Source organism: Battus philenor, unplaced genomic scaffold (genome assembly GCF_028537555.1).
Source record: "Battus philenor isolate CCGP_79_NKW_IND1 unplaced genomic scaffold, ilBatPhil1.0.hap1 SCAF_17, whole genome shotgun sequence".
Lineage (NCBI taxonomy): Eukaryota > Metazoa > Arthropoda > Insecta > Lepidoptera > Papilionidae > Battus > Battus philenor.
This window is the reverse complement of record NW_027181679.1, coordinates 5,886,278-5,913,187: the sequence shown is the minus strand read 5'-3', so window position 1 is coordinate 5,913,187 and position 26,910 is coordinate 5,886,278. Positions and strand designations below refer to the sequence as shown.

The 26,910-nt window shown below is 33.1% G+C and overlaps 1 protein-coding gene across 4 annotated transcripts in view; it reads left to right on the top strand.

Annotated features, from left to right (window-relative positions):
• pnt (pointed) overlaps window positions 1-26,910 on the top strand; it is a 177,420-nt gene that overhangs the window by 106,374 nt on the left and 44,136 nt on the right. For 2 of the 4 annotated variants that reach the window (XM_068763075.1, XM_068763073.1), the window contains exons 2-3: window positions 3,645-4,039; window positions 15,128-15,244. In XM_068763075.1, coding sequence (XP_068619176.1) covers window positions 3,997-4,039; window positions 15,128-15,244 — 160 coding nt within the window. In that variant the 5' untranslated portion in view covers window positions 3,645-3,996. The remainder of the gene's footprint in view (window positions 1-3,644; window positions 4,040-15,127; window positions 15,245-26,910) is intronic. The other 2 variants (XM_068763072.1, XM_068763071.1) reach the window with 1 other exon arrangement.

Genomic DNA, 26,910 nt, shown 5'->3' with positions numbered 1-26,910 from the left:
TTTTATTTTTAAGTTGTTCCGTTGAAGCTGTAAAAACCCCTGAGCTTACAGCATCGACTTCAACCGAAAATAAGCAATGTTTTCGTGAACGTTTATTAACATACCCAGCTATAATTAATATAGTAGTAATAAGCTATCCCAATGACGACAGATATACATTATTTATAATTTCATATTCTGTACCATTTTTTTTTTGGGATATTTGGAATGAAATTTAGAATTTCCCTGAACCGTGCATGATAAATGTAATATTTGATTATTATTAATATTTGTTTCATATAATTTACTTTTGTTTATTAGGGTCCCCTATATGATTCGGACGTTACAGCGTTATTGTAATACTTCTGAATTGGACAGAGACGAGCCGGTCAAATTTGATTTTTATTAGGGGCAATTCGATGCCCCCATCATCTCTAAGTAACTTACATTAAGCTTACATTGTGGGACATTGTAATAACTCCTGTTGTTTTCTAGCCATATTTCGGAGATTAGTAGCTCGTGATAATTTCTTATATTTAATTATTAACATTGTTGTACGTTGATCGTTAAAGTTGTAGTTTAAAATTGATCACTTAAAAAAATATCGATACACGAACCCTTTATGAGAACAAATAACCGTGTGAAAGTTTAAAAAAATTCTCATTGAAACACATCGAGTATACTGGTTAACAAAAATTACTCCTGGCAACTTATATAATCTGTACTAGCTAATCAGTACGACCCTTCCCCTTCGTTGGTTATTAAAAAGAAATGAAGATGTTTACTGGTACTTAACCCTTGACCCCCAGCTTGATCCCAGACCACCAATCTAATCAATTTGTTACATTTATTGAATAGCTATTACGCTTTTTTAACAAACACATTGTGTTATAAAATATGTTTTGTTTATTATTGTGTTTCAATTATGTAACTTTATTAGAACAAAAATTATTAGACAAGTATTTTCATTGGATTATTGCAAAGACTGACATATAAACGAATACATTTCGTTTTTTCTCAATCAATGTTATGTACAGGTCATAAAAAATCACGTGTTTGTATTTTATTGATGAATGAACTCCAACGGATCTCTGACAAAGCACTACGTTTTTAATACATTTACAATTTTCTTTGAGAACGTAGAGTATATGTTAAATTTTTCTGAAAATGTTTTACTAACATGAATAACTGACAATAAGTTCTAATAACGAGTATATAAAACTTCTTTTTATTACAAATGAAACCCTCATCCATTGTACATATATATTTAATATGTGCATAATGTGAAATTATTTAATTAATATTAAGAGCAAAAATTTCTAAGCAAGTATTGCTTAAATAGAAGCGGCAGTCTTAACTACCTATTAAATGTTAGAGCCTATTTTCTGAGAGGAATAAAAGTCACTTTTGTTGGATGTCGACTCTCTTAGCCTTGTAGAATTGCTACAGCTTCGATGGTCACAGGGCTCACGGATTTGATCTCTAGCTACTATTCTGATTTTTTCTTATACTATTTATATAATTGGATGTTATATGGCATGTCTTTACGTATACTGTTAGGGGGAGCAATCCTCGTAGCTGCTGCCGTCGTTTTGCGCTGCTTCTGTAGCTTATGACGTTGAAGTTTTCCTCTTTTTTGGTTTTTTTCTGGCGGCCCTCTTGCATGGGCGCTTCTTGTTCGTGTGATGACTCATGTTAGCGATGTTCCTGTTCCTGGGAGAAAAAAATCGTCACTGTTATATAATAGAAACAGCGCTGAAGTTTGTTTGGCCACATATTCCGAGCCGATGCTTTTCAAAATGTTAGTAATATTAATAAAACAGATGGAAACTAGTTCAGTCCTTCTCTGGCATCCTTAAATCTGAATGCCTCGAGTCCCTCGAATCTGAACATTTCGAGTGACAGTCAAAGACAACAGCCTTTGGACTTGGTCACTCTATGTAGCGGACGCCCAAGTAACCAAAGCTTGGTGGACGATCTGGTAAAATATTAATTTATTCCTATTATTACCCATATATAGGATATAAATAATTAATTGTAACCACTTTTATATACAGTGAGAAAAATTTCAGAACGGTCTCCTTTATGTTGGCATCCTATAACTTAAAACTTCAAAACGCTCCCTAAACGCTAAAAGAAAAACCCACAACAAACTTAGATAAATGTTATAGTTTTTGTTGTTGCTTACAATATTTTTAAAACAGTAGTAGATTAATTATATTCCAAGGATTATTATAACTTAAAATACTAAATAATGTATCGCTCCGATAATACACTACAAGCAAGAGAGCCCTGAAGCTAAACGACTTCAACGGTATGTTAACTCAATGAAACTAAGTGCGAAAGGGGAATTAGCAAAAGAACAAAAAAACTTTTCGTGTACATTACGAGGTTATTTGTTCAAATATAATTATTTAATTATCACTAGAGTTAAGTAGAAGGTCCCTAAAACGTTACCTGTGTCGCAAAAGACATCGTTTATTCAAACTTCAAGTTAATTATGCATACGCGGGGCGTAAGTGCATAAACGCGGGTATGGGGCCTGTAACAAGCTTCAGTTGTTGGCAAAGTGCAACAAGTGGTATTTCGATACGGCTCGGCTACTTTCACGAAGTTTACCTAATGCTTTATGCACGGGAAACTCGTTACTTAGTTATACCGTTATTTATTTATCAAAATTTAAAATTTTTAACCTATTAGTCCTTTATCCCGTCAAAACTCTAGAAACTTTACAAATTTCAATCATAGTTTACGTTTGGAATACGTTGTGTATAATATCTAGTGTTTTATTCAAAAATGTCTATATTTAAAAAAATTAACGTAAAGGCTCGAATAAATAAATTAAAAACATAAATCAGATACAGATTATCCATTGTAATACAGTTTATTTTTTAATAATCACTTAGTAATTTAGAAAAAATATTGCAGAGTTGGTGAGCTTGAATATAATCATATGTTTTAGTTTAAATTACCAATCATTTACATACACCAATCTCATCTACATATGATTCAATAAAGATATAAAATAGTAATAGTATAAATAGTAATATAAGTTTAAATATAATAATATGGAAAAAGAAAATCACAGATCGTTATATTGGTATTTTAGAAAAAAGATGTACAAATTAGGCACTGCTACTAAATTTATTCAAACATTTTACAATAAAGACAAGGTGTTAACATTACAAGAATTTAAAATTTACAAAACCACTAAAACGTAAGTTATTTCAAGAGAAGCCATTTTAACTGTAATTTAGCAAAATTGGCCGTCATGGCCTAGCGGTTATTGTGGGAACATCCCCGAGCGAGGGGGTGCCGTGGGGTAAAGACGCGGCAGGGGGAGGAGGCGCAGGCGCAGGCGCGGGGGTGGCGGGAAACAGCGGCAAGTGGGGTGACGAGCCGGAAACGCCTGTGCCGGATCGTTCCGCGCACCTGTGAGAATGTTTGCTATTTGTATAATGCCCCCTTTCGGGGCAGCACGACGCCGAATAGAGAGCATCGCCTTGTAACTGCGCGCATTAGCTATCTCTTAATTGCTCTTTCGCCTGCCACCTACAACAATACCAGTTCTGTTCGACTGTTTATCGAAGGACGACCTATGCTCGCTGAAAAACAAGGCGATTCGAACGTTACTCATTTACATATCTACTTGTGTCTCGATGCAGGTGTCAGTTCGTGCAGCGAGCAATGAACAGTTCTCAGGAAATATGAACTTTTAAACTGTGACGTAATAATAAATTTCAGCAAAATGAAAAACAGTGAAGAGTGTTTAGACTGACGATCGAACTATTAACAAACAGTGTGATATTTATCGTTAATCTAAAGTAGATATAGTGATTTGTGTATAATACAAAAATTATAAATACGAAATAGACCCATAACTTGTACATATAAACAGTGCCGAAAGACTAAAACACAGAAAAGGAGATTATTACGCGTAAGCCTGCCAACGGGTTACATTTTGGACTTTAAGGCCAGAAGCAAATCTTCGTCGAGGCGACGGTGGCCATCGCAGGCATGGGAATCAAGGTCATGATGAAAGCTTTCAATAAGCCAAAAGGTAAGTTAACAACTACATTACACATCACGGTCCCGTGTTACTTTTGTAAATATTTAATCTTTTATAAATTATACGATTGGTTTAAATATACTAAAGGAAAGTGTTTCTCTTATTGTCTACATACAATCTGGTAAATAAACGTCAAGCTTAAGTCGCGTAGTTAAATTGACGGTAGTGGTTAACACCAGAAAATTCGTTAAAAAAATCAATGTCACGTATTTTTTTAAATTATTGCCTTTGAAAATTAATTTTATGCACCCTGGCTTGTTCTTTTCATTACTATGACCGCGCAATTATTAATTTTCTCGAATACCATATTTTAAAAGATTAATAAAAACTTCATACTTTATTCTAATTATAGAAGAAATTAGTACTTTTTTTTCTACTTTTGTCAACCGTGTTTGAAAAATTATGTTAAAGAAATATTTGTAATAATTTTTTCAAGGTTAACCACTAATTATATTGTACTTTAAAAACAAATGTTGTATAACTGATATACTCATTAATGTGGCGTGAAAAAAGAACGAAATTAAGTTAAGAAAACAGGTTTAAAAGGGACATCGATGTTCAAACTCAAGTGCTGTCAGTCATGACCAACCTTCGCGCGGGTGCCGTTTGCTGGTATCAAATTCGCAACAGCATTTGTCGGTTGTGAAAAACCGCACGTATCATCCTCCACTTGACGCAACACTCTCGGTTTCGCGTGCACTTGCCCCAAATGTGAACGCGCCGTGACGCTGGAAAAATATGAAAACGTTCGTTTTCTGATGCGTATCATTCGACCGAAGACGCTACCCATGAGTTCTCCTTAATAGCATGCTTCAATTGCTATTACGAAACGAACGTCGCAATATTTAATATGACGTTTTGTGCACAGACTTATAACGTGGCATGAATTTTCCTGTAGGCTTCAACCTTGGGTCTCAAGGTCAGGAGAGACCTACATTCAAATTGTAAACAAAATCATTATTACACTAATGTAAAAGTAGCACTAAAACACTGGACAGAAAATACGGAAAATTTTTTATTCACATATGACCAATGAACGAACACAAAAATGTATTGGTTAAGATCAACGCATTAGACTCATTGAGTCGATTCGTTTGTAAATTGAGAGGCGGAAGGGGCTCATAAGTGAAATAGGCCCTGCTCATAACTCTAATTTTAAACTTTATTTTCCTCAAAACTAAAAGATATAAAATAAAACTGTTTATGTTGATTCAACACAGTTGTCTCGGTCGTCGCAAATGACCTTCGAACAGTAGCGTGCGGTACGTACAATTAAGACAATTTTGTTTTTGTCTATCGAGCGTTAAATTGGCTACCTAATATCAACTTAGGTGGCATTAAAGTTTTAAATCGGAGAATATTCGCGGCGTCCACCTGTTTTGAAACATCGCGTGTGTCGTGAACCTTAGGGCGGACGGTTGCGCAACCGTTATTGCTGTAATTATGACTTGCTCCTCGTGCTGCTCTGATGGTCTTGAAAGTGAAGACCTTGTGTACGCTCATAACCCACTCGGTGCTATTATTCGCCCATACTGTTTATATACACTTAAAACACTCATGTAGAACATATACAGAATATGTAACCATTTAATTAGTATCATTAATACTCAAAATGATTCATCAAATCGCAAAATATTGATTCTAGATTAATGTTTCAGATTTATTTAAATTCATATCATCGGAAACTATGAGTATTAAAGAGATCACAAGACTGACTTTAATAATACATTCAATGAATCAGATATATTGAACATAATATTCATCTTCTTAAGTATGCATATCGTCGACAAAGTCAAAAGAAGAGTTCATATCATTTCTATATTTTCCGTCGTTTTGAAATACTGTTTACGTTTTGACATCTACTATTTCGTCTGGCTTTGGCGCAGTGTTATTATAGTGAAATAATCATCATCATTTTAGACATAGACTTCCTTCATGGATTTCCAATAAATCCGGTAAGAAGCGATCTGCAACCCGTATTTTTTGTATCTAACCTTATTTTTGTCTAATCTATTTTGTGTATTTCCTTATACTTTTAATATTAAAATATCTACCAAAATTGGGTATAGATATTACTACCATTTGTCACTTCACACTACACTATCTTGAATTTTAAATAAACGAATTTATATATATATACAAAAACTACAGAACGATAATGATAAAGTTTGTATGATTTACATAGCAGAGATAAATGAAATCAAGTAAAAAAGCAATAACTTAGTTAAAACATCACCATCGTCAAAGATTTCGGCAGCAGTCGTGTTCAAGGCAATAAAGCGTCAAATCATGGATATAACAAAGAAGCCAGCGGCACTAGATACGGCAGTTAATAACCGAGCACAGCAGTAGAGCGGGGGCGTCCATTCACGCCGCTGATTGGCCCATCCGGTGCGAACTCAATGAGATGATGCGCCCGCGCCGCCTATGTCATTGAGCAAAGGTCCCTCGCCTACGTTCGTGGCCGGCTACTGATTTGTACAAGATTAATGCATCTCTATTGCGGCACCACCAAACATCTAAAAATTTTTACATCTGTACTTAACTATACCGAAGCTAAAATTTTCTAATACGAAAAACTACTTTATTTCGTTATTTACATGTAATTTTCCTCGTCTTCATCATACCTCATCTATTTATACAGAGAGAATGGTTATAGGTGTAAAAGCTTCAAAGGGGTGATTAAATAGCTGCTAAGCGTTTTTCCAATTCGGCCCACTACTTATTAAAATTAGTTATTAGATACTATCTATCCCGGCAGGCTGTATACTGCCAGAAGCTATTAGCCTGTCGCATTTCAATAGAAAATATTAATATTTCAGAGTCATCACTTTATACATAGTGGTTTGAAATAGTTGTAAAAACATAAAAGATTTTTGCTGACAACCAAGCAATACTTTTGCCCCTTCGAAACGTATAAACGTGTAACTGATCATCCTTTATAAGATATTTCCACCTAAGAACTAACTCTTTACAATACCCGGAACCACAAGACTTAGACTTGAAGTTCATTTTGAATATGCCTTTGCCAAATAAAGTTTAACTAAGAACAGTTTTTACAAGATTCCTTCCGCAATGAGGATTGAGTACATTAGAGAAGTACATTTGCAAAAATTTTATGAATTATGCATGCACAAAAAGCAGTCTGGACCACGCGAAGTGGACTGAAGATACCTATATATATTTCTAATAATTCTGTCATAATTTTCCTGAAGTATTTTTAAAAAACAAACAATTACCTTTAAACAATAATCCATAACATATAATATTTGCTATTTACTCATCACCTAAAAATTAAACCCTGTTAAATCTAAAAAAATAGTAAGTTGAATTGAGGACTTACTTCAACTGGTCAATCTGAAAAACAGCTTTCAAATTTACTATGTTGTTATTGTTAAAGGGGCGACAAAGCTAAGTAGGCTACAGTTTAATATAATTCTATCGCAAGCATTTCTGTGATCTATAACAACAGTACAACCTATTTTTCCAGCCACAAGTAACAGAAAATTGCTAAAGAAAAAAGTAACGCTAATGTTAAGTCATTGCATGCGTCAGTGGATAAAAAACCGTTTGAATCAACACATTTACCGCATTACAACTACACCCTTCTATATGCATGAGCGGGTGCCAGGGTGATACGGGTGAAAATATGTTTTTTACATTACTAATCCATTTCAAAGAGCGTGGGAATTTGAATATTTTTTTCATAGATATTATTTTTCATTTACATAGGTTTTATATATTATATATCGTGTAAATATATAAATATATTATATATTTATATATTTACACGATCGATAAAAGTTATCGATTTATACGATGATTTTGACTAGAATACTTTGATGTCTCTGCTAATAGGGACTTGGCCTCTTTTACTCATTCTACAGTTTATCTTAATTTTTTATCATTTTTTTGGGTTTTATATTCAATGTCAACTTCGTTAGCACAAATATAAACCAATGTGATTTCTTGTGCGATCTTCTTTCAAAAATTGTAAGTCTTTTTTATAATGATAAATAAATGAAAAATATTCCGCAAACTTATTTTTATGGTTCAAAACTATATATTTTATGTCAATGGATAAAATTTTCACGGTGCCGCTTATAATCTCTCTTAACTTTAATACCAGCTTTCAAATCCTTTATAACGACATCATAAAAAGCAATACAGATGTAACTTCAGACATTGGATAGCGATTGTTTAATAATTATAAAATGACCAGTAACAGTTTTTATAGTAATTATATCGGCTGCAACGGACGATTTAAATTCGAAACAACGCACGCGCTGCTTACGTCACGCGACGTTCCAAGTTCAAGTGGCGAACAATGGCGGCTGTAAAAATGGCGAGCTTTTGTTCCCGCTCGCTATTGTAACACCGCCGGTGTCAGAGGTAAATACACTTGGGGTATAACAATCTATATTAAAATTTCGTTAAATGATTTTATAAGTAATAAAGGCTTTTCAAAACGGAATCGAGATACTTTGGTTTTGATGACTTCTCTAATTATTACAACATGTTTTTTTTTATGCCTAGTTTTTTAATATAACAATATATTTTTTTAAATAAGTAATTCTAATTTCCTGTTAGTTTAACTGTTCAATTAAAGATTCATAATTATTTTCATAACGATCATTAATATATTCATATTAGTAATAGCAACGTGAATTATAATCAACGGCCGTTCTCGAGTGGCGACTGTGTGGACCGACGTCTGTGGACTGTGTGGACCGACGCCTGTGGACTGTGTGGACCGACGAAGTCTCTGGATACGTACTGCGCATGATCGATCTTCGTGACGATCCTTGGGAGATCCCTAATCCTTGCAGTGAGCGCATATTAGCTAATAAGAAGAAGAATTAAAATATCACCTGCAGTTACTATTTCGTCAGACAAGTAAAGATATTAACGTCTTCGGTTACGCAAAACAAACCTGAAGAATTTCCAATTTTTGTTACCTATCCAAATCCTTTGAATAATATACAGTATGATTGGTTAGATTTGGTCTCATTTGTCAGCCAAAAAAATTAAGCTTTCTCAACTATATATATATAAGTATATACATATATATACATATATATATATATTTATATATATATATATATATTATTTACGAAACCATTGATTTTTAGATAGGGTGCCTCACACATTCATTCACGGTAAATGAGCTATACCTTTGCCGATGTTACACCTATAAGCAAACACTCTGTATAAAATATGGAGTTATGGCCGGCAAAAAACTAATCTCTCAATCTAAAACTACCAAGGTGAAATAACGAACACAACTCACACTTGCACGTAAACTACACGACCGCTAAAGCAACAAGTGTATAGCGATCGTTCTGAGCGACCCCTGTTCGCCACCTGTTGGATATTGCGGAACCGCTGAGCATTTACATGCGGTGTGCATGCCCACCCCAACGCCGCGACGCATGCATTCCATTCAAATTATAAATGTAACGATTTACAGCGTTACTTCTAAAAAAAATTGGGTAATTAATAAGCAGGTAAATTGAAATGTGTTATCTTGAAAATCATGAAGAAAGATCGACTAAAAGACAAATAGAGTAGATACGCTACAAAATTTTGCCTTAATATTATATTTATAGTTCAAATCAATTTGCGAAGATTCATAGACGAGCAAGGTAACATACATAGCCACTCGGATTAGTGAGTTGATATAGCAGTGGGTAGGGCATATAGCTCGCAGACCAGATGGCTACTAGAACCTTAAGGTTTTGGAATTGAGACCACGGACCGTGCGATCGAATCTGCCCATCTTCAAACAAACGCTGGATACAGGTCGCTTCCAACCGGTCTTATTGGAAATCTACGGGGGAGGCTTGTGATCAGCAGTACATGTCTCTCAATTGAAACAATGACGATGATAATTATATTTACGTTCCCACTGTTGGACGCATAACTTCTGTCATAGAGAAAGTACGAGCCATAATCTACCAGTCGAGCTTATTTTAAAATATTTAATTTGAATGTGGTTAACTATAACAACAATGATATAATATTTTAAATTGAAAAACTTGTACAAAACAAAACACTACAGAAAATTAAAGAAGATTCTTATAACTCATTATGATAAGTGATATTCTTTTTTTAAATCATCGATATAAATAAATTACTCGTAGACTAGTGATGATGATGCCGGTTCTATGTAAAGTCCTTTATAGTCATTAGTAAAATTTGAAACATTGCACATGAGTGCGTCGAATCGTGAATGGCGTGGATAAAAACACAATGGGCAACCGGAGATGCGCATGGCCAATTCGCAGCATCTCCGAATAACACTAGACCGCTGTACAGCCTTGGAAGGGTTTCCACTTTCGTAGGGCTGTTGTATTAGTAATACAATCTTTCTTCTACTTCGTTTGGTGTTGGTTTTAAGCGATTATTGCTTATAAAACATGACTGCAAACAAAAGCTGAAAGCAATACATTAGCAAGCGAAATCTAGTCTAGATCACGATCTTCTAGAATGAAAAAATGGAAGAACGACTGAACAGAAAGTTTACTTATACTATACGAGACGTTATTTTTGGTTGTATATTGTCACAAATTCATGTTATCTGTTTAATATATCAATAACCAATGAAATAAGACATTGAAAACGTAATAAGACAATGATCTTTAGAATGCGAAGAATAAAGACTCAGATGTCCATTTTTGCGTAATAATGTATTCGAACGAAGTAGCAATATTAATTAGGTTTTTTTGGCTACTAACTTCCCCATCAATCAATATGATATGACGTTGATTAGTGGGACAGCCAGTATATTAAATTTAAAGGGCTTTAGAAGATTTTTAAGATTTCTTCTCTCTAATAAAAACTTGTGCCTCTGTATTATGCCACTTTACGACTGTTAATGAAACGATATAATTTCGAAAGAAATAAATTAAACGACTTGGCGATGGAGCCAGTATCCCATGGTACTGAGACTGACCTGCCGGATGGTCCCCGTCGGAAACGACACGAGAAATTAAACCGAAATCACTCTACTCTCATTACTTTTAATTACGGAAACGGAAGTCTTACAACTTTGTTGTTTTTATTTCATCTCGGTAAATGTCAATATATGAGAACGTCGTTGCGAAATTAAGTCGTTCCTATATTGCAGATTTAGTGATACACGAAACTACGCATTGAAATGAACTCTGTTATAGCTGAAAGTAATAGAAGAATTAACTATATGAAAAGGTTAATAATGAACAAAATACTTCATCGTACGATACGCCTGGCTTAAAATCTGCTGCTATCCAAAAGCATTGAAAATTAAGCGATTCTTTATAAAATATTATTTGTAACCGCGCCATATTGAGCATATGGAATTATATCGTTTATGTATAGAACAAAACAAAAAAAAACTAATAATTTGCGAATAACCTTTTGTTCGTTACATTTTTTCGTTACATCCACTGAGGGCCTCCCCTGTAGATTTACAAAAAGAAATGTTTAGAAGCTGCCTGTATCCAGCTTCTTCTGATGACTTAAACAAGTTCATTTATTGAACCTTGTGAATGAATATTCTACGCTGTCCTCGCCTGTCTCCTACTCGCTGTCACTTTAACTTGCTTATCCGCTGTTATATGTCGGAAATTCTTTATGACTGCTAAAACCTCGACGGATCTTTTTTATCAACACTATCTTTTGTCTTAGGCTTTCACGCACTTTCGTTGCCATCACATATACTTTTTGTTTATCGACATACGGTCGTGTTCTTGCAAATTATGGGTAGCAACACTTACATTCAAACAACATATATTTATGATTTTGAACAAAATTACGATTATCATACGAGAAAACGATGTTAACATTGTTAATATGCATTTTTAATTAACATGTTATTCGCAATAAACAAAGCAAAAATCAACAAGATGTAATCTATCGTCGTATTTATATATATGAATACATAAATACGACGATATATTTCTGCATTCCTGCATGAGCACGTAACTTTAAATGCAACTGTGGTGCATCTATTTATCGATTCACCGCTGCATTTTATCTCACAAAACAATAGCAGCCAGTTTAAATGCAGACAAAAAATTAACGTCTTAATAAAGGCGGGCTGACATACAAAGGGACATTAAAGTGACATCGACTTAATCAAGTCCATGAACCTCTGCTTAATTGACTTCGTGTATCGATTTTCATCCAAAGTCATTGCAATGACAACATGTTTACAACCTGAAACTGTATTATTATGTATAATATTCCTAAAAATAGTTATTTAATGTTAACAGTTTGAAATAAACGAGATCACTTTAATGTTTATATTAAAATTATTTATAAGCCAACTTTAAAAAGAATTATGAAAATATCCTATAAAGGCAAAATGACGAATATTTCAAGAAGCATTTTTAAATATATATGACAATTATTTCATCTTCCAGGGCAACTTCTATATATTTTTTATAATAATACCGTTCGGAAGCGGCTTGCATCTAGCGTCTTCCGATAAACTTAATAAAATCGTCTCTCCACCTTATAGCCAACCGTAAGGCAGAGACGACTTTGTTAAGGTAAGCTAAACCAGCTGGCTCCAGCGGCCTGTTCTGCACGTTATGTAGCTTGCCCACTGCCACTTTGTCACGCTCAACTACTGGGAAACTAAAACATAATAGAGGTATAATAATAAAAAAGAGAGCCAGTACATAATCAAGAAATAATAAGACGCATAATTCCGATTGCAGCATCGCTGTATCTCGTATTTGTAACGAAACGCAGGATTGTTATAATGTGGCTCACGGCTAGTTGAAGTGAAATTATCACCGGCCGTAAGACGCGAACTGATCGTGATTCAAGTGCACCTGCGCGGGATGTTGCTAGTAAATCACAACGCATCGATCCAACGCAATTAATGTCTTCGTACGCATTGCTGTGAAATCACCCGACACCTGATTATACCTACCTATTTATCGTTACTTTATTTATTTATTTATATAAACATTTACATAATTTTTACAGTGTTAGGTTAAATATTTTAAAGGAAATTTTTTTTAGTTTTCACACATCTGTGCTTGGATATATATTAATGATGCTTTGGATCCTTAAATAAAAATTAAACATGTAAATTTAAAAATACACGAAGACGACAATAATAAAGTTAAATTCAAAAACATTGAAATGCTCACAGTCGCACAATCAACCATGGAGAGGGCTATACTCGAGGTTTCTTTTCGAGATCGAATCAGGAATAAGGAGATCCGTAGAATAACAAAAGCAATCGAAATAGCCTAGCAGACTGACAATTTGAAGAGACGATAGCCGTCGGGGCTCAACGGTACTGGAATGGAGACGGCAAGCGCAGCGTATTACGTTTACATGAAACGTGGACGGACGACCTTCTTAAGGTCGACCCAAGGAGCCTAGATATCGGCCGCTTCCAATGGGTCTTTTCAGAAATTTACGGAGGACACCCTTGCCCGCTTGTATACGTCCTAGAATTCAAATGATGATGGTGACAATTATATATATATATTTAGGGGTGTTTTAAATAAAAATTTAGTGTTTATTGAAACTAACTGATATATGGTACACCAATAGCAAAACAAAATATGATGTTTGTCAATAATGTACAACATCTGTGTGTGTGTGTTTAAACCCGTACATTAGCATTAACTCAGTCAACATAATTAGACATCATGAAGTTATGAATCAAGACTCACTATTTACTATGAATCTATTGTTTTTACTACTAGTTTCCAGGTGTGGATATTCAGAGTCTCGAAATACCAAAACTATTATCGAACTGAATCTGGTTGCTAAACCTAGCTGTTATATCAAATAATTAAAAAGTAAAAATCATAATTATTCTAGGCATGTAGTACATATGAATAATATATATGTTATAACTTGGCTTACTACTAGTCAATGGAAATAAATAGGTAATATCAATAAATTATTTCATTATAACAAACAGCATGTGACAAAAGGCAATAGGGAATTATAAATTATTACTTGGAAAGTTTGATAAAATAGCTGATGCTTTTGATAAAGAAAAAGTCCACATTAATAATTAAAAATAATATATTATAATCAACGTCAATATTTTGTTATATTTTTATATTGATATTGCTAATCTGCAACCTTAGTTAAATTTTAACAGATTGTTTTGTTCAGACAATTTACTATACAGATTAATGAAAAAAATGTAGAATCATGATTAATTTTATTTTTAATTATAGCATTTTTGTGGTTTTTATTTATCTAAGGCTAAACAATGGTTTTATTTAAATGATATAAGAGCAAGGTTCAGCTAGAACTGATCTGAACGCGGGGCAGCGACCGTGGGAGAGGAGCACAAATCTCCGCATCTCAGAACTGGTCGGCAGGTGTGCAAGCCACGCACACACTCACGAAACGCCTACGCACACATCCAACACAAACCTGACGCACTTATGAATGAAGCCTGCACGTATTACACACACACGCAAACACAATCTCACTTGTTTATCTCTGATTTATTTTATTCAAAGCCATCGTAGCTCGAAAAGAAATCAGCTATTAATTTGTACTTCGATTCTCTGTAAATATATAGTTGATAAAGATATTAATCCAGGAGATAACGATCTCGTGCGGGGTTGGCTCTTGATTAGACACGCTGGACTTCTGTACGGTGGCGCCGTCTGAGCCACGCAATTTATAGAAACATGATTTTCTATTAGAGTAAAATGAATTATAGGTAAAATTTTTCTACTGAACTTAGATAAACAACAAACTTCATTGTGTTTCTGAAATTAGCTTCTAATGTTATGTTTATGACGCCTCAAAGTAAATTGTATCATTCAATTAAATAAAAACGTTTTATTATTGCCAGCTTTTGATAACTATACATATGTCACATATGCATAGTTATTACACATTTTTGATACGGAAATCTATTATAGAAATGTAGAAAATATATTGAATGTTGTATGAATATAAGCAAATAATAAGAAACGTTATTATTATGCTAATTTTATGTGTGTGATAAAATAATTAATCACAGCGCAGGACAAACAAAAGTCTATATATTCTTTAATTAGTAATCTGGCCAAAGTATTTAATAACATATATTTGTTACAGACATCCCGTCGCAGGTGCCGCCGCTCACGCCCGGCACCAACAAGAAGATGGCCGAGGCGCTGAAGGCCACCTTCGCCTCCTGGGAGAAGGAGCAACTGCGCCTCGGCGTACCTAAAGGTCAGTGATCTTATAGCTTTTAATTTTACACTAGTGTTCCATTATTAACAAGGAAAAGGTAACTTAGCCACAGTTTTCACTTCATAACACAGTTATATTGTTTGTCATAATCATTTCAGCCATAAAATATCCACTGCAGGACATGGGCATCTCTAAAAGATCTTCTATAAGATCGGTTGGAAGCGACCTGGATTCCATCATCCGATGATCTTAACAAGATCGTCTCTCTACCTTATGCATTAACAACAACCGTTTGCAGGTCTGTGGTTTACACTCCAGGACTATAAGGCACCAGCAGCCATCAGTTCTGTGCGCTATGGAGCCTGTCTATTGCCATTTCAACATGCCAATCTGCTGGGCCATCTTTCATTCGTCTACGGATCTCCTCATTGATAATCCGATGTCGTAAAGAAAATTTTAAAAAATCTTTACACTTTGAAATAGAACCAAGAGACTACAAGAATAATCCACTACAAAAAGATTTCATACAAAGATTTGCAGTATATAGAGTCCCTTTCTCTGATGTTTCTTCTTGAAAGCATACTTTAAATATATAAGTTGTTATAGAATGACTTTTTCTAATAACTGTGCATTTAAATAAACATCTTAAATGTTTACGCCGATATAGCAATCATTTTCATCTCATATTAAACAATTAAATAAAACGCCTCACTACCCAGATGGCGCAATGAAACATGATTATTTGAATTATCATAAAAGCTAAGACCGCAATCTGTTGTCTCTCGCCGTAGTATAATAGCGAAGTATTACCAAGTGAAATTACGACTTCGCCTTAAATTTTCATCTTCTGAACATTAAGATTTGTTTTACGGGTACATTGTGGGATAGCTTTGTACTTGTGTAAGTGGCTTTTCATTATACTTCGACCGGCTATTCAGTCTTAGGACTTTATGGCGAGGAAGAAAACGCACTAATTGCATAAATATAATTATCTCCAGTGCAGCAATTCTGCAGCGAGAAATAAAACTTCATAGCACACTTTATATCATAAAATATTTTCTTTTAATTTAGACAAGATTTGTTCTAGATACATTTTTACTACATGGGTAAAATCATCTCTAGATTATTTAATATTATATCAGTTGATAATTGTATTCGAAAAGATGATGTACGGTTAAAATTTAATTATAAGAGTGTATGAAAGCTTACATTGTTGATCTTAACATCAGTAAAAATGATGTTGGAATTATATAAATAAAGTTAAATTTATTTTAAAAATAGTCGACCAAATACGATATTGCAATAAAATAACGTTGTTGTCACTCGTTCATTAATTTTAATATAGGTTGAGTTTTATAACTTCCCAAAATTTTGTAGTTTAAAACAACTGCGTTCAAATTATATTTTATCGTATCTCAAACAAGTTGGACTATAATAAAAATTATCACAAAAACCCCATCGAGTTATAATTCATACAATGTCAAGTCAAAGCAAAAACAGTGGATGTGGTAGAAGCCATATAATGTAATAAAAAAAATATATTAAAGAGACATCGAGATCTTGAAGTGAGGCTGAAAAACCTTTCATTGAACTCCGAGTAGTCGTAGCAAAAACTGTGGCAGACGCATGAGGCCGTGTAATGCGAGTGAACATTTGCATATGGTAATACGTTGGACGAACAGACCGCCACACACCTCTTGCCTTTGTTGGAGGTAACCGGCGCTAGCTTGCCGTCAATTATTTTATGCAACAAACGTTCACTGCAAACAACTCTTGCAATGCTGACGATAGTCTACAACTTTTTACTAAGTTTTCTTTGTTTTATAGAAATAAAATCTTTTCACGCTTTTTGTCATGCCTTATTATCAATTAAAGAATTGAAATAAATTACTACCATGACAAATTAACTTCTAGCGATATACAGGGTGCAAAATCTTCATAGACTTTATGTATGTCATTTACTGTCTATAAATGTATGGTACAAGCTATCCAACAATATTCAGTTTCAGAAATAATAAAGAACATATTGAACATAAGGAGAAACGCTTACAAAATTAGGATTACTACACATTAAAATTAACAATTGTTCAATATATTTCCCTGCCGATTTTGTACAGCCTGAAGTTATTGGCCTGTCGAATCCCAATAGAAAATATAAATTAATGTAAAATATTTCAGAATAATCCCTTTATACATGGTGGTTGGAAATATGTGTAAAGCATTAAAGCCTTTTGCTGTAAAATGAGCCATACATTTATCCCTTTAAAGCCTTTACATCTGTAACTTAACACTCTGTATAAATATTAGTTTTTAAGACCTTATATAAACATATTTTAACGAAGAAACTAGTTTAGTCGAAGGAAACTGTTAGTATATTTTAAGAGATTTGAAGCGTGTCTTTCACCCGTTTAAAGTTTTTACTACAATCATTATAACACAAACGGAGGATCGATGTATGTAGTATAACGTAGTTAATTTTGAATAACATACAGACATGAAGCAAAGTTATTAGAGAGTATACGTAGGCATAATATACGTAACTGTACTACATATACAGATATTGGTAGGCGCCGTTGTAAACATCAGGGCGCGGACAGGTGTTGGGTTCGATGCCCGTGATCGACGGAAGTGCGTGCGTCTGCGGCGCGTCTATTCGCGCTTCCGGTGCCCATGCGCATCTAGCAAACGCGCAGGATACGCCGCTAGTAAATCATTAACCTAAGCGCTTATTTTAACTCTTTTACTTATTTCACCGTCGCTCATTAATGTAACAGTGTAAGGTAATGTTTCTTTCTAATACCTTATTTTTAGTTTGGTGTTTTATCCTTGTTACGATATGTCAGCCCGATTATGACCATCATAAATGTTTACCATTATACCATTCAACAATCACTAGTGGGTGCAAGATGCCAATCTGAAAAATAATCTAGCCACTTCTAACTATGATTTCGATAAAATAGATTGGGCGTTACTAACATCGTACAGATCATATTTCAATTACATAGACCGTTACTCTCTTAATTCGATTCTTGGTACATTAACACATGATGCTCTTCTCAACACCTCAAAAAAATAGTTAAGAGGTAATGAAAATGAAATTTTCTAGAAAAATCTGATTGTAGTTGTTTGAACCCAACTTCACAATTAAGCCGCACTATCATTATATAGCAAGGCTTGTGTTTGAAAAATTTCAATTGAATCTACACAATATTTTTGGTGCTCTTTTAAATATTGTGATCAAAAAGATTTGTTTACATAATTCTTAAAATATTAAAATACTAATTAAGGCATAAATTATCTGATGTTAGTAAAGAAGATGTCTTGTCATTATGCCAATGCCAGAACTGGTTTGTAACTGACAATTTTCATGTGAAAGATGCACCACATTTTGGAACGCCTGTTAGCTTATAAAACACGATAAAAGCATTAGTTAACACAAACCGACGAATAATAACACGAAAAATCGGTGACGTCAAATTTATCGAAATCAACTGTTTATGGCCACTAGGCCTGGATTTAACCGCAAAAATAAAAAATACAGGATATATATATATTTTTTATATACATAGTCCCAATCAATTCACAAAAAAATACTTTGTACGTTTTGTAGGCTTGAGTGGATTCAGCTGCACGCGAGTGTAGTATTCAATCTTTATATTTCAACTTTAAAAATAAATTTTAGGAAACTTCAAACAAAATAAATCCTTAAAATTATTATCAAGTTTATTTACATATTTTTAATATTCCTATTTTGTAAATATAACATATATTTCATCAAATATTATCATAACCGTTGATACTAATTTAAAACTTTCGTGATCAATAGAAAAATTAATTAAATTCATATAACCTATAAAATAAATTTTATTCGACAAGTCAGTGGCGAGTAACAGATTAAAAAAACCAATTAAGTTTTGTTGATTAATTTATTTTATTTCAGGTATAGCTGTACAAACTTGTTTCACAATATTTACATCCATTTTTAAGACACAGTATTTTTAAGCTCATAAGTTATGCTAACCAAATTAGTTCTGATAAATAGATTTATTTGTGAAACTACGTTAAATGTTAAATTTACAAAATAGAAATTTTAAGTAAAGAATTCGGTATCAATATCACAATCATAATTTTTACAAATCCACCATTGCAAACAAACAAAAAAATTGTTGTAACATCAAAATAAAGTCAATCGAACATAAATTTTTAAATAGTACTTATATTTCTAATTATTTCTTTTATTATAAATATTCACATAAATTTAATAAAACGCAAAATCTTACTATAAATACTGGAATTGTAAAAAAATACGAGGATTTCCAAAACTACTTGTTTTTAATTGGAAAACGTAATATTTGTTTTAAAATAATTAAATAGCATATATTTAGTATTTTATACATTTTTAAATATATTACATGTTATCTGTTAATTTTAAATTTGCATTTACATATTATAAAATTCTTTTCTCTTCTTATGTATTCCTTTATTAATTAACAAATCTTTTTTAATCCACAAACAAATGTAGTAATTTTTTTTGTATTCATTACCTTTTTGAAAACGCTTCACTTAAACGCGTCGTTAAATTGAAAATAACCATAGTAGTTTTGTATCAAGGATAAAATATAGATACCATCTATAACGAAACTGATTTAAAATTGACAGTAATTTTATAAGCTATAAACACTCCATTTACAATAAATCGTTGCAACCAGCTACGAAATATTTACGTTGCTATCGGAATACAAAATATTTAATACTGAATATCAACGCAGCCCCTGTGATCATGTATCCTGCATTCTACATCATCGATAGATAAAACAACGTAGCTCTTTACTTAGTTTCAATCAAGATTAGCATTAAATCTTGTGGATTGAAGACATTTCAGTGATTTAAATGAAGGCGGTGAGCTTTTACATCACTTACCTTGGCTTTTAAAAGCTGCCTTAAACTTTATTATAGTTGTTTTAATGTTTTGAATTAGAATTTATATCTTTAATTTTATTGTTAATTAAATTACTCCATTGTACAGAGCGCGTAATTTTCTACCGAACATTTAATTATTTGGTAGATTGTACTATAATATTACTGACCCATCAAACCTATCGTCGACTCGTCCTATTCCTAGCTACGAACAATCAATTGGAACCTTAATAATTAAGAAAGAAATGCTTTAATGTTGATTCTACACTGGATCTAGTCACATACAATTAACCATATAATATAAAAAGATATGGATATTGTTTTTAGAAATTTGAAGTGAAAGCGGCACTGGAAGTTGAATTTATTCCATAACAATCCCTAGCAAAATATTACGAAATTAATAAAAAGAAGATCAATGAAATCGTCGTTCTTTCGTTTATGTATTGACCAAGGGAAATAAAAATAAATTTTTATATAAATAAATATGGTTGTATTTTTAAATACAAGTTAATTATCGTCTTGTTACATCAAAATTTTGGTCAAACTATATTTACATATAGATATTATGTCAATGACCATGGCATTTATGAAAACGGGCCTACATAAAAAGTTAATCCTGTTTCCACCCTCCCCTTTTGTATATAATTCTATTAATCTGACTGTAATAAAAAATCATATATAATTTGACCGTAAGCGTGATTCTGACAAGTCCAAAAACACGAAACAATATTATAAGAAACTTTATGATTGTCTAATGGCATTTTTGATAATCCAATGACAGTTTCGAAGTCATAAATAACCTTAAAATAAAGCAAAGACCCGATCAGATGCGCTAAATCGCTGTCAACATTTAAAGAAATGGTAAAACAGCACTTCCTTGGCCTCTAAAACAAGATATTGTATTCTTCGTATTTATGTAGTACATTTTCTTTTCCTTCATTTCCTTCATATTTCCTTCATGTCTCTCAACACCATCCAAAGGCTGTATGGTAGAGATCGCCTCGAGCGATAAGACGGCTTCCATATGAATTGTGTCTTTTTTTCTTCTATTTATTGTCTATAGTGTACAAAAAAGTGTTAATAAATAAATAAATAAATAAACTGAAAATATCTATCCTTATAAAAACAATAATAATAGTGTTCCGTCTTATAAAAACTAGTGTTGTGAAAATACTTTATCGATAATACAATGCTAACATGTAAAGGGTTTGTTATTAACGAGTGTCGTATAAGAAAGTACACGTCGGTATCGATGTATTCTCGTTTATATTCCGAGTTTAGTTGGCAACGTGAAGACTTGGCACGTTTGTCACTCGCGGTCGCTTGGCACCGATCTTATCGCCTTATCATAGAAACCTACGTACTTATTAGAGAATATTTTTTTTATCTTAAGTCTGCCTTTGATTAAATTATAAAAAAAATGTACATTGTCATTTTTTAAAGCTCGTAAACTAGTTACTACTCATAAAAGATCTACAAACAAAGTGAACAGCCTGCTGTATGTGAATACCGCTTGCATTTATGTAAGTTAACAGTATATAATAATAATGGTATCTTTTTGGCAAGCATGTACCATCGTAGATTTTGTTATTACTTAACATCAGGCAAGATGAAGGTCAAATTTGCCTAAAACCATTAAAAAGGATTACGGTTTGATAAGAAAATCAGCCAGACTGTGTAAATAAGGAACGTTATTTGCATAGCTTAGGATACACTGCAGATATCGATTCAGTTTTCATTGTTATTATATGAAAAGCACATACACTAATCTGGAGTTTTATGAGTAGTGTGTATTGTGAGTAGTCGGCATAAGGGCAGTTTAAATATTCTTATTAATAAAACCACCTATACAAAAGTTTGCTTTTGATCTTTTTGATTGGGTACATTATTGCAGTTTATAGTTAGTTTATAGTTATTCTAAATTTTATTTTTTACAGTTGAAGGCATCATTAAACAGTAACTAATCAGGAAACAATACCAAGATTAACCTTCTAGAAGAGTGACGAACAAACGTATCGCCTACAAATAAAATAGTTATTGTTTCCTAAGTACGTCTATAATATTAAAAAAAAAAGTTTTTAAAGAGAGAATACACCAAAAGTTGTGTACATATGGAGATACATAATATCATTTGATGGCAGTTATTTGCTCATCGGACTTAATTAATAACTAGGGGGCGACACAATTTAATTAACTTTACATCGTTTTAATTTATATGGTAAATTAATAATGGCGCCCGATGAACATGTTTTCGCGAAAACATGACAAGATAATTTATAATACTGTATTATGTCTAAAAATACGAATTGCACTTCTATGTAGAAAGTGGAATCAAGCGCTAAGTACCGGGTCATGTAAACGTCACTACAAGCCAGTATCGCTTAATCTCCGGTAACGGAACATCTTTTAACGGCAAAATTAATGTAACGATCGGATTTTATGTCGCGCAGTTATCATATGCGGAGCATATCCCCGCCGAGTTCATCCTTCGACGTAATCTAATCTAATTGAAGAATTACTCGAGTCATTTTACAATATTCCCACACGACATCAACGCATTACGTGATTCAGGATTATCATTTAATTGAACACACGATTAATGGTAATGTGAATTAAGATTTTGATTAGTATTTATTACAGCTTAGTCTGACTACACCATTGCTTCAAAGCGTGAATAAAAGACGATCTAGGTAAATATAAATATTCCAGCCGTTTATAGCAGTAACAAAATCGCTGTACTGACTGGGGAGGTACCGGCATCTCCGTTCCTTCAGTCCGCCACCACCATCCTCAGACCCTGGCGATAGTGACGCTCATATTCTTTTGTTCTCGATTCCCACCTTTCCGCGCTCTCCTAAGACAGGGCACAGCAGTTTCGGTAGCACTATCACGAAATAATACTGGCACTATTGTCTACATAAATGAAATGAAAATGTTATTCCAACAACAGCTAAGTGTTATTGAATATAAATTTTAATTTAATCTTAATATTTAAAAAAATTATTGTATCGTCTTACTATTAGCTAAACCAGGTAATAAACTTAAAGCTTCATTTAATATTAATAAAAATTATTAATTATTTTGCGGTGTTGTTTGAAAGTGCAATAATATATGGTCTATAATTGTAAAACACGTCACAATGTGGTGTCACGTTAAAAGGCTATGTTATTGTGTTCATTACATGTTGTCAACTCATCGTTCTTAAATTAATAAATGTTTATTAATTAATACTAGAAAAAACCTCAGTTCCTTTGTTTATTAATTAATTTTCATGTGTGTGTACTGAAGAAATGTTGCATCACGGAATGAATAAATAAATAACAAGCAGTGACATTACGCTAAACGATAGTGCACATCAAACAAACAGATCAATAATTCATTGTTCGTATGAACTACTAGAAGTACTGGTGAACACACGGAATAACAATACTTTATATAAATAATTTTCTTTGTAACTATATGATTAAAGTTAAAAAACAGACATGAAGTAATTTAATGTTTTTCTTAATTCATTAAACAGTAGTTAAATGTTACTAAAAGCACGAAGATAAATGAACTTATCGTATAATTTATCTCATTATATAGATTTATAACAATAAATAAATAATCAAAAATGTTTTTATTTTCAACATTATTGAGATTGGAGGTCATCTTCAAAAGATTTGAAACATAAAACCGTGGCTATCGTATTGTTTTAAAAATGAGAACACACAAAAACGTAATAAATACTACGTGTCAACGGAAAACAAATTTAAAATAATGTTAACACATGATCTGAACATGTGTTGCAGTGATTATAAGATATCCAAAAAAAAAAAAACTATGGTAAGTCAGAATTCGATTCGTTGTATTGTGTATCTGTTTGTTCAGATCTCGGATCGAACATTAAATAAACCCCGTCGCTGTTCACAATGACGACCAGATAACTCTAGGAGACAAGACCGCGTTATCTCGACATCGGTTGTTAATGAAATTGGTCTATTACCATAAGATAGAGCCCAACTGCGTGAGGACGTACGTACGTAGGTGCGTCCGCTTGCAGGCCGGCAACGTTGTACCATCTCATTAATGCACGGCGTGCTCTAAAAAGTGATGCTCCAATCCACTTTAATTACCTCCTCGTTAAATCTTCCATGCTTGTAACGATTTCATTCGTTTTAAATACACGCGAAGTAAATTTTAAAAAAAGAAACTTTAATTTGAAATGAATGAGCCTTTTCTGTATTCTTTACGGGACTAGATAAAGTTTTATTGAGGCTCCAAAGATTGTAGACTATAAAAAGCATTGTAAATTAATGATAAAGTACATATATATGCAGTTAAATAAAGAGGGCGCAGGCTCAGGTGAGTTTTGAAAGAACGGCTTGCTTATAAATAGTGTTTAAGTATTTCTTAAAAACGCCTCCAACGTGTATAAGCTTGGCAAACATTGCAAAAGTAATTTATTCAAGATTTTTTAGTACAGATTAGTTTCGAAGAATACAAACAAAAATTTGTAAGTCATCCAAGAAGAGATACAAATTAAAATTCGTCTCATATATTGTTTCCGACAACATTTGATCTGTTTTTAAGATGCTACGTAAACCAGTGAAATGCTTTATTGCCCATGAGAAGATTAAAAATCAATCAGATGAAGATAAAGAAGCGAGAGCTAAAAGTTTTATGCCTCCGCTTACTCGCTACTGTTACGTTGGTCCATGTTTCCATTTGCATCCACGTCGCGTCAAACCTCTTAGCTAATGTTTGTTATTTCCTCTGGCAAAAGCAGTTTCCTCTTTATACCCATATTTTTTTTTAAATCTTTTAAATAGAAATATTATTTATATAGATTGATTGGTTATAGGTGTAGAGAGAGGCCTTAGAGGTGTGAATATATAGCTCGAAGAACGATAGTTATACGACAGGTTCGCATATGAACAAGCAAGGACGTGTTTTGACATGTTTGTTTGCGTTCCTTGTATAAATTTGACTTGACAAACATTGAACAGAAAGCCCTTTGGCAGAGCATGTGCGCGTGCGTGATCGAAAACCAAACAGTAGTAACATCTGACATCGAAATACAGAAATTAAATGTAATTACAAATAATGTGTAACATTTTGGCTTGTAAAACAATCTGTTAACAAAAAGTTATATGTAACATTAGCACGAAACATAATTGCATGTGACCGTTCGGCCCGACCCAAACCACTAGGGCCGTTACTTCCAATCACGCGATTCAAATTAGTAGCTGCCGACAGAATAATACGAATTCGTAAAATCTGAGATTTAGTTATTATTGTTTTCCGATGTTAAAAGCTATATTTAGTCGTGTACATTAATAAAGTATTATATTCTTAATTCGAACTTATCCCAAAGCATTCTTTCAAAAAATAATTTCAATTGTCAAGTGTCAACATTAAGATTATATCTAAAAAAAATATCAATAAATTTGGAAAACTTCGATTAAGTTCTTTTAAGTTAAATAAGTACATTTTTAATTGTATGTATTGATATGCAATTAAAAATTAATAAAAAAAATGTAGGTCGCATGTTTAAATATTGCGATATAAAGTAATGTAATATGTATTCTTTGATATTTATTTTAGTTAATAACTACAGTATTGCATTAGATTTACGGTACTTGTAATAAAATTGTATGTTTGATTAATAAATTAATTAACAATATTACACGACTCTAACATTTATGAATAATTTACAACAGATTCTAGTAACTCCTTGTTAGGTTTATATTATAAATCTATTCTATGCGAATCAATAAAATACTCACAGTTCTTTAGTGTCGAAACTTTTAAGGACACAGTTGGGTATTGACAATAATAAGTTTTCTGTTTGTTTAAACTAAAAATGTTAAATGCTGTATGCATATATTTATGAGGTCGTATCGAGTTTAAAAATGGACACAGTGGATTGAGCCACGCGCTACCGGGGCCCGCAGACATTACCCGACGTGTCCCGAAGGCGGCCACTGACTGAAAGCTGTAATTAAACTAATTATTTATTATTAGCTTCGCTCTCGTCGGCTTTTTCGCTCCGGGAAAAACGTAAGTTACGATCTCCACTGCAATTTGTAGCAACCTACGACCGACAGTATATCAACTAACTTCTCGAAAGTAGCAATTAAATTTAAAAAAAAAACAATAGAAAGTGTAATTTTTTAAATTACCTTTCTATATCAAATATTTATTTCATTATCGATCAATGTACCATGTAAAGAGATATATTCGGGATTTCTCTATAAGACCGACTCAGGAAGAGTGTTAATCGAAATGTGTGGATCTTGGTTTGTTGACTCATAGATGATTTTATAATGTATACATCCAACACTGTTAAATTCTGTTTAAAAAGAGCAACCGTTGACTATCTGGCCGGCTCTTCTCCGCATATCAGCATTAAAAGCCGGATGTTGTTTACTGCTTGTAATGCAAAAATAAATCGTCAAATCAAATTGAAGTGGCAATGACCAGGCCACATACTGCGCAGACCGGCCACTGGGACCTCAAGGTTCTATGGAGACCACGGGCTGGTAAGCACAGTGTAGAACATCCATACACAAGGTGAACAGTTGACCTTATTAAGGTCGTCGGAAGGCTTTGGATGCTGGCGGCCACCTAAATTATCTTATCAGAAATATATAGGGCAGACCTATGTAGAGCTATAAACATCTTATGGCTGAAATGACGACTGAAATTTATACTTGATAAATATTTATGTGTTGTTCCATCGGCATTATTAAAAAGCTTTTCATGATCATGTAATATTGATTCTAAATAAACATCCCGAAGCATGC